At 45.0% G+C, this 15,943-nt stretch overlaps 1 protein-coding gene across 2 annotated transcripts; it reads left to right on the top strand.

The window, feature by feature from the left end:
- The first annotated feature begins 848 nt into the window (after window positions 1–848).
- On the top strand, window positions 849–13,509 carry ZNF333 (zinc finger protein 333). 2 transcript variants are annotated; one of them, XM_014539348.1, is made up of 9 exons: window positions 936–1,694; window positions 3,256–3,372; window positions 4,424–4,505; window positions 4,703–4,708; window positions 8,163–8,251; window positions 8,878–9,004; window positions 9,634–9,729; window positions 10,277–10,353; window positions 10,842–13,509. In XM_014539348.1, exons 2-9 carry the CDS (start codon window positions 3,277–3,279, stop codon window positions 11,943–11,945), a joined length of 1,677 nt encoding a protein of 558 aa, XP_014394834.1. In that variant the 5' UTR covers window positions 936–1,694; window positions 3,256–3,276; the 3' UTR covers window positions 11,946–13,509. The 2 variants fall into 2 exon arrangements, with proteins under 2 accessions (XP_014394833.1, XP_014394834.1); XM_014539347.1 differs by lacking the exons at window positions 936–1,694; window positions 4,703–4,708 and adding an exon at window positions 849–929.
- Window positions 13,510–15,943: the final 2,434 nt, after the last annotated feature.

Here is a 15,943-nt window from a genome sequence, read left to right as displayed (position 1 = left end):
CATCATCTCGAAATGAAACCCTGTGCCACTCCCCACTATCAGTCACTCCCCATTCACCTCCCTCCAGCCCTTGGCAACCATTGATCTGCTTCCTATTTATATGGATTTGCCTGTTCTGGACATTTCATATAAATAATCATATAACATGTGACCTTTGTTATGTCATCATTCACTCAGTATAACATTTTTGAGATTCATCCATGTTGTAGCATGCATCATTCTTTCCATTGTATGGATGGACCACATTTTGTTTACCCAATCAGTTATTGATGGACATTATACTTTTTGGCAATGTGAATATGTTGTTGTGAACATTCATGTACAAGATTTCATGTGGACATGCTTTTAGTTTTCTTGAGTATATCCTTAGGAATGAAGTTGCTGGGCATATGGTAACCCTATGTTTAACTTTTTGAGGAACTACCAAACTGTTATCTAAAAACAGGTGTACCATTCTCTGTTCCCACCAGTGGTGGATGAAGGTTTTGATTTCTCTACATCTTTACCCACAATGATTATCCAATTCCTCTTTAAGTTAAGCATTTCTATATGTGTTGTCTAATTGCTTCTTACTTGTTTGTCTGATAACATTCTTTCTGGCAACGTCAGTCTCATTCTCCATGGAATCTTTTGCTCGGAAAAATAGCCTCTCATTTCCTCCTTGTTCCTGTCGCTTCCAAATTCCATACACAGCTCTACTCGCTTTGCTCACTGATACCTTCTTTCCTTTCAGTACCTCCCCAAGTTTAGGGTCAATATTAAAAACACATTTTTTTTCTGTGTCAATTTCATGCCACCATTTCTTTCTGAACAAAGTGTCCTTTTTTTTGTTTTGTTTACAATTCGATTGGGAATCTCAATCTAAAGCCAAAGAGTCTACTCCTATGCAGGATATTTTGGAGGAAAATTCATCTCATGATTTGCAAATGGTAAGATTCACGGCAGGTGATCCTTTATTCCCTCTCATTGGAGAAGTTGATGATACGTTGGTTGGAAATGCACCCCAGGGCCAGGGAGACATTTGGGCCAGGACACATCCTCAGGAGCATCCCCCACAGTGTTGGAGAGGACACTGTGACTATGACTGTTCACACAGTCCATGACTCATTAATGTGAGTGAACTCCACCTTTGTTGCTCAAGTGATTTATCTGCAGCAGTCATGAGAGACATGATGTCTGTTAGGGCAGCCCCAGGACAGTTATGAATGTGAGAGAGCCTGGTGGTGGAGCCTGCAGTGTCTTTGAAGAACTCAACCTGTGTAAACAAGGTGCACCTCTTCAAATGCTGAAGACGTACCTCTGTTGGGAGCATCCCTGGGTGCGGCACAGATGCTGGAGAGCTTTTCATCATCATCCACCCCTTGTCAGGAGCAAACTTTGCCTGGAGAGAAGACATCTGAGGATTTAACTGTGGTGTGAAAGGCTTCTGGAGGAACCATACCTGGACATGAACAAGAGAACCCACAGGAGAGAGGACCACACTGATTATAAAGAGCGTGGGAAAGTTGTCAGGGATCCCTCCCTGCTTCGGAGACAAGTTGAGACCCCAAACTGCAAAGAAGCCCTTTTCAAAGTGGAGAAGAACCTTCAGAACCAGCTTGTACATTACAGTGTATGAGAAGATACACATGGAGCCCCTCCATCCCCACTTTGGCTGAGTTCCTGCTTTCTCAAACTGCAGGAGCTTCCGAAATGTGGGTTCCCATTGTTGGGAATTTTGAGGGTTAGGGTTTAGGTAGAGGGACACACACAAAGCCCAGCTTCAGCCCTGGACTGGGCCTACTTGTCCCAGAGTCAGTAGACCTCTGGGTTCCCTCAGTCTGCACACCTTTCCCTCTTATGGATGGTGTTGACCCCTGTGCATCATAGAGGCTGGCCCAGGGGAAGGGGTGGCGTGGCCTGGGTTGTAGAGACCTCTGTCCTGTTCCTGTGCCCTAGGCAGGGGGAGCCTCACCCTGCATAGCCTGGTATGGGCTGCGGGGCAGCCAAAACCCTTACCCTGCACAGCTTGCAACAGACCCCAGGGCAGCTGAGACCCCCTCCTCCCCAGGTCTTCAATGTCCTTGTCTTACATTCTTGTTTAGTAGAGGATGTCTTTCAATAGCTGCTTGGAAAAGGGCATGTGCTTTTTGAGAACTTGAGATCTGCAAATGTGTTATTGGAGCTGCTGGATTGCAGGGGCCTCATCTGCCAGGATCGGTGCAGTAACCCCTTACAGAGCATTCCTGGAGCTCTCGATGTTTGCTGAATGTAGGAATGCACAGATAGGTGCTGCTGAAGGCATCTCCAGGCCCTCACCATCTCCATGTTTTGACTGGCAGGTGGACTGGGAGGAGGAAGGATGCCACAATGGGCAGGTCCTCTCTGGTTTCTGTGGCTCTTTCCTCTCAGCATGGGGCCCCAGCACCTTCCACAGAACTCCAGTCCCGCTCAGTAGTGAGCACCGAGTGTGGGAGAGGAGGGGTCTCCTGCTGCATCTGAGCCCCAGCAAATAGGCAGTCACAGAATGTTCTGAGTGGGCAGAGGAGATCCACTTCCAGACACATGTAGAGAAGTTGAGCAGTTCATCTCTAAGACACATCAGCCACAGGTGGTCGAGTTGGATTTGGAGCTGGGAGTTGAATCCAGGCCTAACTCCTTAGACCACCATCTCCAGAGGCAGAAGGGAGAGAGGGAAGAGTGTAGGTCAGAGCCTTTATTGGGGTTTCCACAGGGCAGGATAAACAGGATTGGCGAGTTTGAATAATTCTGGGGGACCTGGTTGTCTGGCACCTGGTCTGGGTGCTTTAGGATGGGGGAGTATTGGCTTGTATGAGAAGTGGCTAGGGAGGTGGTTCTCGGTGGCATTGGCATGGGAGACGTAAACAACTGGCCGGTAATTTGGCCCTATGATTGGTGGATGCCAAATATACAAACACAGAATCTAAGAAAACACAGACCATGGCTCATACTCAGAACCGAGGGCTTCCAACCTTTCTGTGATCAAACATCCTGTAGTGCCTCTGAGGGCTTGTGGCCTCGCCTCCAGCCAGGGCCCCCCGAAACCAGAAGGGGTCAGGTCTGTCGTGATCTGCCCTTGGAGACCCTTGGTGGTGGCTGGTGCCTTCAGTGGAGTAAAAGAGTCATCAGGTCTGAAACTGCCAGACCCACGTGCCCCAATTTCTGACTTCACTATTCCTAAACCAAGGGTCTCTGAGGCCAAGAAAAACCTCAGCTACCTTTGTCCTGATCAGCATTCTCCACTTCTTTTCTTAGGGGCCAGGGCTTGATTTGAGGATGCAGATCCGGCCCATGATGGGAGAGAGGGCGATACTTTCACCTCCAAAGGACCGGCCACCTCTCTGGGAGTCACCTTGGCCTTCTGGATACACAGTAAGTTTGGGAGGGGGTTTGCTGCGGGGGCCTCAGCCCGTAAGGCCAGGGTTTAGGATTTCTGTAAATGAGGAGGCCAGAGGGGAAGAAGCATCTAGGGCCCACTGTTGGAAACTTGAACATGCTGGAGGCCTTGGCTTAATTCCTAGTAAGAACTGAACAGGCCCTAACATTTCTTCATAGAAGGCAAACCTTAAAGGTGGCAGATGGCAGGGATTAGCACTCTGACCTTGCCTTTTTTGGTCCAGCCTTTCTTCCTCCCAATCTTTCCACCCTCACAAACATCAGGAAACCTATAGGAATGAGCAGGTCCGGTGATCTAAGGGCTGGGTTAGGAGTGTCCAGGCTGATGACTGAGAGTATCAGAAAGGGACACTTCCCCGAGGAGAAGGGGCCTCCCACCAGCCCCTGCCCATCACCTGCCCTCAGAGACCTGTGCATTTACTTCCCATCCACCACCAAGTCCTGCGAGCTTTTCTGCCAAGCCATAACCTACTTTTGACTGCCTTTCTGTCCCCCCTGCTACCACCCTTCCTGGAGTCACCAGGAGCTGCTTTTAAAAGACTCCTGCTTCCACTGGTCCCACTCTGGGCATAGAGGCCAGCAGCATCCCTTAGAAGTGCAGGTCAGGTTAGATACCTTTCCAAAGAGAGCAGCTACCAGTAGAGAACCATTCAAATCCTTTCTTCCGCAACAGGGCTTCCTTCCTAACTCCCCTCATTTTCATGGGTTCATGCCTTCTACCCCTACCCCTCAACCTGCTGGCACCCACTGCTAGCTTTGCTCCAGCGTTTCCCCCACAGCTGGAGGATGCTCAGAGGAGGCCTCCTCCACGGGGGCCCCTTCTCTCTATCCTTGGAGTTGCAGTTCTAACACAGTGATTAGCCTTTTCCTGAAGAAATGGGTAACTCCGGGCAGGTAATCAGGGCATGTCCTCATATCACATGTTCTCCAAATCAGGACCAGTCATGAGAGTTCAGTCAGTGAGCAGGTGTGAATGGATCCCTTCCATCACCATGTGACTCTAATCTGTCCCTGTCACTCCGTCCAGGGACTGAAGGAGGCTGTGCAGATTCAGGGGGTTGCCACGCTGGAGCCTGCACTGGGCCTTCCCGACCCCTGGGCAGCCAAGGGTGAGTGAGTCCTGGTGGAATCACAGAGGGCCTGGCTGTCCTGTGGGAACTTGCATCTCCAGCCTTCATTTCCTCTGATGGCAGTCAGAATACTTAAAGACCTCTCTCATTATCTGTGTGTTCAAGGGGAAAGACATTTCACAGTTCTCAGGTTTTTGTTTTTTTGGGTTTCAGATCTTTCTGTTTTGAAAGAGCAGGTTCTAGTGTCAACAACAAACATGCTCTTTAACCAAAGGAGCTATTGTCATAAAACAATTGATATAGCCCTGGCCAAGTGGCTCAGTTGATTGGAGCATTGTCCTGTATGTCAAAAGGTTGCAGGTTCGATCCCCAGTCTGGTCATCTATGGGAGGCAACCAATTGATGTTTCTGTCTCTCTCTTTCCCCCTCTCTCTTTCTTTTTTTTTCTCTCTCTCTCAAATATATCCTCAGGTGAGGATTAAGATAATTGATATTAAAAAATTGATATATTAAAAAAAAGAGCAGGCCCCACTCAGCTGTGGCAAAAGGCCAGACCTCTCTTTAGGAGAGATTACATTGTTTACTACACAATTATGTAAAAGGCACATTTCCTGAGAAGTAGGGGAAAAAATTCTGGAGGACAGACAGCATCTTAACTTTAATTGCAGGCACTGGATTACATCATAATTACTGTGTCAAGTAGCTTGGCCAGATATTGTGCTGTTTGGAGAGAGGATTTCAGGCCTAGGAACAGCTTCTGTAAAACCCCTCAGGGCCTGGTATACCCAGGGGCGGGCCCATGGGAGGCTGTGGAAGGGGCAGAGGGAAGTGGAGAGTGGTATGAGCTGACAAGAGCGAATGGGCTCCAGATCATTTAGGGCCTGGAAGTGTGGGAACAGAACCCTGGCTCATGTCCTAAGGCTACTGAGAGTAGGGGCGCATTTAAGTGAGTGGTACCGTGCACCTAACAGAACTCACAGCACCTGGGCGGATGATGGGCTTCAGGGAAGATGTGAGTGGTGGATGAAGGCAGTTAAGAATGGAATGGTGGCGGCCTAGAGTTGGGGCGAGTGTCCCAAAGACCACTCCCAGGTTTGGTGACTTACTAGAAGGTCTCATAGGGCACAGCATATAGTTGTAAGCGTGGGATGGTTTATCACAGGGAAAGGATACCAAGCAAAATCAGCCAAGGGAAAAGGTGCATGGGGGTGAAGTCTGGAGGGAACGAGGCACAGCTTCCAGACTCCTCTCCCAGCAGAATTACATGGGAAGCACTTAATTCCCCACAGTGGGCTGGGACAACACATGCGAAGTGTTGTCTGCCAGGGAGGCTCATTAGAGACTCAGCACCCAGGGTTTTCACTAGTGGCTGGGCATGTAGGCACCCTCTGCCCAGAACATACCTACGTTCCAGACTCCTAGAAGGGAAGCAGGCATTCAGCACAAACTACACTGTAGAAACTGTTTAAGCAGAGTAAACTCCTCTTATCAGGTAGGGTGGTGGGATCCCTCTTCAAATCCAAGTTTCCAGACCCCAGCCAAGGTCCAACTTTGCCATCAGGAGCACCGTCAAGCCTTCTGTGTTAACTTTTATCTGCACAGTAGGTAAGCATGGAACATTCATTCTAAGACACGTAGGAGGTCAAATTGAGACAATTTGATGAGTAGTATGTACATTTCATTTACCAGATGATCCAGAGCATTTATGTGCCAAATACCGTGCGGGGAACAGGGTTGTGACATCTAAGTCATGAGGGAGTGACATTTAAGTGGATCCAGGAGGGAGAAAGGTATGATGTGGCATTAGCCATGGTGAGGACAGGGTTAGGAGGAAAGGAAGTGGGTGGGTGAAGTTGGGGAGAGGTGGGTGCTTCAAGTAGAGATGTCACTACTGATTTATTTTTGGGGGGATTAATTTTTGGGGTCTGTAGAGTATCAGAGAGGGGAGAGATTTCATTCTGAGGCAGGGATGTCACTTCCTGAGATTGGGAACACGGAAGAGGAATAGCCTTTGAGAAGAAGGTGGTGAGCGCATTTTGTGTGTGTGTGTGTGGGGGGGGGATGAAACAACAAATTTATATATCATAGTTCTAAAGGCACAGAAGTGTGAAATCAAGATGTCTGCAGGGTGATACGTCCTATGAAATTTGGAGGGGAGGGTTCTTCTTTGCCTCTCTCCTGGCTTCTGGTGGTGGTTGGCATCCTTGGTGTTCCTTGGCTTGTAGATGCATCAATCCAATCTCTGCCTGCATTGTCACATGGTCTTCTCCCCTCATCTGTCGCTGTTTCTGTGTCTCTTTTCCTCTTATAAGGACACCAGTCATTGGATTAAGGGCCCACTCTGCTCCACTGTAACTTCATTTAACTAATTACATCTGCAAACACCCTATTTTCAAATAAGGTCACATTCTGAGGTACCATGAGTTAGAACAGTGATGGCAAACCTATGACACGCAAACTCATATTTTGGGTTGAGTTTTCTTTGTTAAATGGCATTTAAATATATAAAGTAAATATCAAAAATATAAATCTTTGTTTTACTATGGTTGCAAATATCAAAAAATTTCTATATGTGACACGGCACCAGAGTTAAGTTAGGGTTTTTCAAAATGCTGACACGCCGAGCTCAAAAGGTTCGCCATCACTGAGTTAGAACTTCCTCTTTTATTTGGGAACACAATCCAACCCATAACAGTCTGCCCTCTGGCTCCCACAAATTGGTGCCGTCCCCACATGCAACTGTGGTCTCAGCGTTCCTCCAATTTTTACTCATTCCAGCAGTCTAAAATTTCATCTAAATCTTATCAACTGAAAAAAGGCCCAAATTTTATCATGTAAATCAGGGGTCCTCAAACTACGGCCCATGGGCCACATGCAAATACAAATATTGTATTTGTTCCCGTTTGTTTTTTTACTTCAAAATAAGATATGTGCAGTGTGCATAGGAATTTGTTCATAGTTTTTTTTTAAACTATAGTCCGGCCCTCCAGCGGTCTGAGGGACAGTGAACTGGCCCCCTGTTTAAAAAGTTTGAGGACCCCTGATGTAAATCATCAAAATCAGATATGGGTGAGGCTTAGGGTGTGATCCAGCCTGGGGCAAACTTCTCTTTATCTGTGAACCTGTGAAATCAGAAAGGAGATCTCTGCTTCCAGAATACAATGGTGGGGCCTGCTTAGGACAGGCATTTCCATTCCCAACAGGAGAGAAAAAAGGGGTCACGGGTCCCAAGCAAGATCACAGCCCAGCAGGGCAAGATCAAGGCCTGAAAATAATCAGCTCCTTAGAGCTGCCTGCTGGGGCGACAGCCTTGCTTTCTAGCTCATTCTGGATATTCCATTCTTGTTCCCCCAGATAGGTAAGTGGAGAGATTGGAGCCGATGGTTGGGTGTCTGGTCTGGAATTCAGATCTGAGTCAGCATTGTCAAGTAGAGTTGGCCAAGTAGAGGGGCAGGTTGCCAGCTGAGGCAGAGAGTACTGAGGGAGATGAGGAGAGGAAGGTCTGCATCATGGGGAGATGGAGGAGGTGCTTATATAAAAAACTGAGAAGGAGGCTGGGAGTGTGGGCACTGTGCATGTCCCTATGAGTGTGTGCATGGGTGTGTGTACACATATGATCACTAACAATCAGGGTGGGCAGCCCTTGGTCCTGGGAGTATGTTCACTGGGCTTCACAGCTCTCCCCTTCTCCTCTAGCTCTGCTTGCTCAAGAGCCTGTGTGGCTACAGGAGGAAAGCGTGGAGAAAGAAGCTGTGGTTCCTGGCGTGCTGTCTACCTGTGTACAGGTAAGTAAGAAGTGCTCCTTGCTCTTCTTTCTTGCTTTGCCCCCTGTCCCCTTCTCATTACCTGGAGCTTTTAGACCCCACAGGGCTGGCCTCCAGGCATCTAGGAATGGGGCTTCTCTCAGTGGGTGGAGGACAGCCCTGGCAACGAACACGCCCCCTCAGTCAGACCTTCCCCAGGTTGTTAAGTGCCATGTTCTGCTGAGCATCAGGAGGGAAAATAAAGCCAGGATGTGAGCTGTCCTTGTCTCCTAACCGTCATGGTCCCCTGGAGCAAATATTTCTTGCCTTTTTCTTGCCTGCCACATGCTTAGGTCTGCTGGACCCTGGGACTGAAGGGGAATAAAACTGCAAGAGCTTCCTAGCTACTTGTCAATAGCTAAGTCCTGTCATGAAGTTGAGGTCCTTTGGCACTACGCCTCTGGGTGCTATCCCTGAGGAACGGAAAAGTAGAGAGAGAATTCTAGTTTTGAGGCCTAAGCCCAAGGGCAGATTCTGAGGTACCTCAGAGCCCCATCTGAAAATCCTCCACACAGTGTCTCTGTTCCCAGGCTTGCCAACTCCCCACCATCCTCTTAAGTGTTGGCAGAAGTGGCCCCTGACTGAGCCTGAATGGGTGTGCATTTTAGGAACCAGTCACCTTTGCAGATGTGACTGTGCTCTTCACCCCAGAAGAATGGATGTTTCTAGACTCTGCCCAGAGAAACCTGTATAGAGACGTGATGCTAGAGAACTACAGGAACCTGGCCTCTGTGGGTAAGACTGCTCTCATCACTTCATCCATACACTCATGCAGCAAGTATGGGGGTTCCTGGAACTGTGCTGGTTTGGAAACTGAGAGATGAGAAGGCAGACAAGGCCAGGCTGAGGGACCCCACCGGTGCAGAATCCGTGCTTTGGGCCTCTAATATGCATATAAGATCTTTGGTTAATCTCCCCTCTCTCCCCGCTTCCCTCTGAGGTTTATCAGTTGGTTCCATGTTTCCATGCCTGTGGTTTCCGCTCCTGTGTTGAGCGTCTGCCCCCTGGTGGTCAGTGTGCATCATAGCTACTGGACAGTCAGACGGTTGCTTAGGCTTTTATATATATAGATAGTCTAGTGGCCTCCCCATGGACATGAATATCTATCTGATATTTCTGGGCTTCTCAAATACGTACATCCCTGAGCTAGGCCCTAGGTTTTGGGGGCTGGAATGTCCCAGTGTCCTTGGGGACCCAGTGAAGGAGCTTGTTCCTTAGTGAAAGAGCTCTCCTGTGTCCATCAACATTTAAGCATGCGCATTTCACTGCTCCCATCTCCAGCGCTCCTAATGACTTTAGAATATCAGCCCTGGTTTCATGGCAGGCATAGTCTACCCACACCATGTGTCCTTCCCCACGAGCAGGAGATCAACTATGCAAACTCAGTACCTTTTCCTATTTGGAGCAAAGAGAAGAGCTGTGGATCACAGATAGAGGGATGTTTCCAGGAGTCCGAACAGGTGAGTGCCAGGCATATCAGGGGAGCGCTAGCTCTGATTGGTAAGATGAATGCTCAATTTGGAAAGTGTCAGTAAGGGACATACTTTCATTGCCTTTGACAGAGAAGGCTATTGGTTGAGCTCCCTTAGTGAGTTTCACCTTTTTTCCTTTCTCTTTTTATCTCAAATACATTACTCTGGTTTCATAGAACAATTTATCCCTTCTTCCCTTCCCTTCACATTTAGCATTTCCATGTGTGTATTTCTTCTAGCTCCTCCCTCCTATAGATTGTTAATACTTTCTCTCAACATCATAGAATACTTCCTTAGTAAATTATCTACTATTTCTATCCTTTGTCTCTGTGATTTCTTGACTCCTCACATAGCCAAATGCCTTAAAATTTTCCTTTGCTCTCTGGTACATTCTCCTTTTCACTCTTTCGTCCCATATTTAAGATCAGTATTTAAAAAATAATCTACTTGTCCTAGCTTACTTTTTTGGTCATCTTGATCCTAGTTTCCTTCTCTGAACATTTAATTTCTCCCCCTCACCTTTAATTCATTTCAGAACCTCAACCTCAACCCCAAGAGTCAATTCTTAACCAAGATACTTTTGCGAAGATTGCATCCATTGGCATAGAAAGGGTAAGGTACACAACAGTTATTCTTGGTCCTCTATAATAGGAAGTCTGGAGTTGCTGCTGATTAGAAAAACAGCACATGAGGCTAGAGAGAGATTTAAGGCAAGGGATGCTCATGCAAGAGAAAGCATTTTCTTGGTAGGGAGTCTGTGAATGTCATGATGAAGTGGGAGAAAACTAGAAATGTAGATTAAGACGCATCTTCATAGAATTCCCACAACTCACCATGTTCCTAAATGGGACACATAGTGTAGTCTTAAACAATTCAGAAAAAGTCTACATCTAAGAAGCCCCATGCAAGTAATGAAAATGATAGCTCTTTGTGGCATTGCATCCACTTGATAGAACTTAGAGTAAGAAATAGTACGGACACATGAAAATGGTAAAAGCTTCAGCTATAGAAATGTCTTGATTCTACACACAATTTACTTGGGGGAGAAGGTCGATGATTATAATGAAATATTTGCTCTTCACATTTTCCTCAATTGACAGGAGCAACCCCTGCCTGGAGAAAAACTCTATAAGTATAATGAACTTGGGGAACCCTTTAACAGTATCAAACAACTTTTTCAGTGTGAGAGAATTTATGCTGGAGGCAACCCCTATGAATGCCCAGAGAGTGGGAAATCCTTCCAGACCACTCACCCAATAGTGCACGAGAAGACCCATAGTGGGCATAGTGGAGATAAAACCTACGCATGTAACAAATGTGAAAAGCCCTTCAGATACAGCTCTGACCTTATCAGGCACGAGAAGACCCATACCTCCGAGAAGTACTTTGAATGTCAGGAATGTAGGCACGCCTTCAAGTACTCCTCGAATCTGCGACGCCACATGAGGACACACACAGGAGAGAAACCTTTTGAATGTAGTCAGTGTGGGAAAACCTTCACAAGGAACTTTAACCTGATTTTGCACCAGAGAAACCACACGGGTGAGAAGCCCTATGAATGTAAGGACTGTGGGAAAGCTTTCAATCAGCCGTCTTCTCTGAGGAGCCACATGAGAACTCACACTGGAGAGAAGCCTTTTGAATGCAGTCAGTGTGGGAAAGCTTTCAGGGAACATTCGTCACTGAAGACTCATCTGCGAACTCACACCAGAGAGAAACCGTATGAGTGTAACCAGTGTGGAAAGCCCTTCCGGACGAGCACCCATCTGAACGTTCACAAGAGGATCCACACGGGGGAGAAACTTTATGAGTGTACTACTTGTGGTCAGGTGTTGAGTCGTCTGTCAACCCTCAAGAGTCACATGCGAACCCACACTGGAGAGAAGCCCTACGCGTGCCAGGAATGTGGGCGAGCCTTTAGTGAGCTCTCATCCCTCAGGAAACATGCAAGGACCCATACCGGCAAGAAGCCCTATGCCTGTCAGGAATGCGGGCGAGCCTTTGGTCAGTCTTCACACCTTATTGTACACGTGAGAACACACACTACGGGAAAACCCTATGAATGTAATCAGTGCGAGAAAGCGTTCAGGCACAGCTCTTCACTTACTGTGCATAAAAGGATTCATACCAGGAGAGAAAACGTTAGGAATGGCAGCCTGCCTTTATCAGTGTCTCATACATTTGGTAGGCCTATTGCTAATTAACTTCCAATTTTTAAAAATATAAACATTTGGGCCTATAATAATCTCTTATAGTACTTGTTTAGCTTCATAACATGTTTTGATGTCTAATTTAATTTTTGTTTGATTCTAAATACTGTTTTAGTTTCCATTATTAAATCTTTGACACATTACTTACTTGTAATTAGATTTTTAAATAACTATGCATGGTTATATTTTTGTAGAGGTATAATTATTTATAGTGGAATGCATAAATATTATGAGTTAGATGAGTTGGACAGATGTGTATATACATGTAACCAACACCCCATTCAAGATATAGAACATTTCTGTCATTCTGGAAAGTTGCTGCATATATCTGGGTGTTTCTTAGTTGCCTTTCTGTTGTTGGTTTCTAATTTAATTACACTGAGCAGAGTGTGTGGTCTTTGGGTTTTTGTTGAGATTTCTTTTTGGTCTAGTATGGCACATCCTACTAGTTGCCTACCAAAACTGCCCTTTCTTCTTTACAACAGAACCTAAGTTTTTTTGTTCACATTGGTAATGTGCACTATTAAAAAACCTCCATCTCCCAGTCCTTGTAGTTAGAGGCCACATCGCCCAGTTCTGGTCAGTATGAGAAGTCGCTGGGTGTGACTCCTGGGAAAGAGATTGGAATGGAGTGGTTTCATTTAGCCGGGTCCCTCTACTTGCCTTTTGCACAAGCAGACATGGTGTCCAGTGCTAGAGGAGCCATCTGTGACCATGAGGATTAAAGCCATGGGCTAAAGAGAGTGTGGCCAGAAGTTATAAACATTCTGGTTCCCCAGTTGGTATCTTTATGTGTCTGCACCAGCCCCGAACTATTTATTTCTGAATATCTTGTTAGATGCACTTCTTACTAGTACATGACATTGGCTTTTTTGAGGAGGGAGGTGGGGAAGGGAAGGCAGAGATGGGCTTATTACAGTCTAATACAATTTCTAACAGATGCACTTAGTATATGGTCAGTTTTTATAAGTGCTTCATGGGTGGTTGAAATCAATGTATTCTACATATGTCTACTAGATCCAGCCTATTATTTGTGTTTCAAAATCTGCACATTTATAATAAATATTGGTCTCTGTCTTAATCAGTTCAGGCTGCTATAACAAAAATACTATAGGCTGGGTGGCTTATAAACAACAGAAATTTATTTCTCACAGTTCTGGAGCCTGGAAATCTAAAATCAAGGCACTAGCAAATTTGACGTCTGCTTCCTGGTTCACAGATGGCCAGCTTCTCCCTCTGTACTCACATGACAGAAGGATTGAGGGAGCTTTTTGGTGTCCCTTTTATAAGGGCACTAATCCCATTCAAGAGGGGTCTACTCCCATAATCTAATCACCTCCCAAAGGCCCCATCTCCAGCTACCATTGCACTGGGGAAGGCATTAACACATGAATGTTGGTGGACACAAACATTTGGTCCATAGCAGTCTCTGATCTATCATGTACTAAAAGAGCTACATTGAACTCTCCCACCATGATTTTGGATTGCTGAATAAATTTTGTAATTCTATCAATTTTTAATTTATATATTTTGAAGCAATTAAATAAACTTTTTTGATATTTTTTTTCTGGTATCTGCAAAGTGTTTCATTTTTTTTAATTAAAAAAATTGTTATTGTTGGACATATTACATACTGTATTTTTCTGTGTATAAGACACCCCCACTGCTCCACAATCCAAGTCTTAAGCCTCTGCTCCAAGTTTGCCCATTCTGCTGGATTTCTTCTTAAGGCCTTCTTTTTTGGCATCTTAAAGAGTTTTTCTTCCTGTTTTCTCCACTGTCTGACCATACACTCAGTGGGGGAGGTCCAAATTGTCTCTCTGCAGCTCTGTTTCCAGGCTCTTTTGCATAACTGATTACATTCAGTTTGAATTTTGCAGAATAAAACAATCGCTTACTGGTATTTATCTTTTTATTTTTTGACATCTTTATGGGCTCAGAACACTCTGGTCCCCATTGCACCTTGCACTCTCCACCTCCTCCTCTAATTACAGCATCAGCTGACATCAGTAACAATAAGGCTTGTGATTGGAGGAAGCCTGTTGGACAAGGTATGGGCAACTACGCACCTCGCGGCTCCCTCCTCGGCTGACTTCCATGTATACGACCCCTTGTTTTCAGTCTAATGATTTTAGAAAAAAATAGTGCCATATACATGGGAAAATAAAATATGGTATGTCCCCTGTTTCCCCCCATTGACCCCTTCTAGCCCTCCCCCACCACCCGCCCCAGGCCTTCACCACCCTATTGTCTGCGTCCACGGGTTATGCATATATGCATACAAGTTCTTTGGTTGATCTCTTCCCACCTACCCACCCCTGCCTTCCCTCTGAGATTCAACAGTCTGTTCCATGCTTCTATGTCTCTGGATCTATTTTGTTTGTCAGTTTATTTTGTTAATTAGATTCCACATATGAGTGAGATCATGTGTTACTTGTCTTTCTCTGACTGGCTTATTTCACTTAGCATAATACTCTCCAGGTTACTCCATGCTGCCTAGTATTCCATGTTGTAAATGTACTACAGCTTTTTAGTCCACTCGTCTACTGATGGGCACTTGGGCTGTTTCCAGATCTTAGCTATTGTAAATTGTGCTGCTATGAACATAGGGGTGCATACATTCTTTCTGATTGGTGTTTCATGTTTCTTAGGATATTCAGTGGAAACTTGGTTCTCAAACCTAAGGCTGTTTGAGAAGTGATTTGTTCGAAAACCGAATCATTTTTTCCCATTAGAAATAATGTAAATTGAATTAAGATGTTCCAGACCCCCAAATGATTTCCTGTTTTAAACTTTCTTACATATAGTACATGTTTAATGTACTGCTTAATCTATAAACACTTCTTTTCTTAAATATATCAAACCACACCCTACTAGCCTCAAACGAATTTTTTATATATCACTGCTTCTGAAATCTATCACTGGCTAGTTACTTTTCCTTTATCCAGTAAACAACAGTTTTTCTACCTATTCAATTGTCTGTGATTGTTGTTTTGTGAGGTCTTTCACACCCTTACCAACATTAGCACTCTCGTTTTTTTTTTTTTTAACAGCACTCTTGATGGCCTCTTTAGGTTTTTAAAGTTGTGCTAAGCTTTCATTTCTCCAGCAGCAAATGCATTCTCTTCTTTGTTTGCTGCTTGAGAGACACTTTTGTTATGCTGAGGTGGAAAACTGAAGTTTTGGTCGATGACTGAGACATTTTTTTCTGTGAACAACTTGGTCAAGAACTGAATTGTTTGAGATGGGAGACTTTCAAGGAACAGGTTTAACTGTGTTCCTAGAAGTGGGATCACTAGGTCATATGGCAGTTCCATTTTGAGGAAACTTCACACTATTTTCCATAGTGGTTGTATCAGTCTGCATAGCCACCAGCAGTGTACTAGGGTTCCTTTTTCTCCACACCCTCTCCAGCACTTGTTGATTTATTGATGGTAGCCATTCTGGAAGGTGTGAGGTGGTATCTTATTGTCATTTTAATCTGCATCTCTCTGATGATTAGTGACATTGAGCATTTTTTCATATGGCACTTGGCCATTTGTATGTCCTCTTTGGAGAAGTTTCTATTCAGGTCCTCTGCCCATTTTTTAATTAGATTACTTATTTTCCTTTTGTTGAGTTGCATGAGTACTTTATATATTTTGGAAATTAACCCCTCTATTTTTTAAAAAACTATTTTTTTCAGAGAAGTTTTAGGTTTACAGCAATGTTAAGAGGAAGGTTTACCAATTTTCCTGTCTACTCTTGCCCCCACACATGTATAGCCTCCCTCATTATCAACATCACTCACTGGTATGGTGCATTTGTTACAATTGATGAACCTACATTGATGCTCACCAAAAGTCCATAGTTTGCATTAGGGTTCACTCTTGGTGTTGTACATTCTATTGCTTGCATACTTTTCAATTGATCATTCTTGTAAAACATACTTAAAACACCTTCTAATAAATACCTTCCTATGAATATGAGAGCATTTCTCTAAGGTAGACTAA

This window comes from Myotis brandtii, unplaced genomic scaffold (genome assembly GCF_000412655.1).
Source record: "Myotis brandtii unplaced genomic scaffold, ASM41265v1 scaffold2134, whole genome shotgun sequence".
Taxonomy (NCBI): Eukaryota; Metazoa; Chordata; class Mammalia; order Chiroptera; family Vespertilionidae; genus Myotis; species Myotis brandtii.
This window is presented reverse-complemented; position numbering and strand designations above follow the sequence as displayed.

Bases quoted from the DNA above. Each gene is read 5' to 3' on its own strand.
- ZNF333 (XM_014539347.1), top strand. From the start codon at position 885: ATGCAGGATATTTTGGAGGAAAATTCATCTCATGATTTGCAAATG. The intron at 8,252-8,877 runs GTAAGTAAGAAG...TGTGCATTTTAG, and splicing joins TGCTGTCTACCTGTGTACAG to GAACCAGTCACCTTTGCAGA. The intron at 10,354-10,841 runs GTAAGGTACACA...CTCAATTGACAG, and splicing joins CATCCATTGGCATAGAAAGG to GAGCAACCCCTGCCTGGAGA.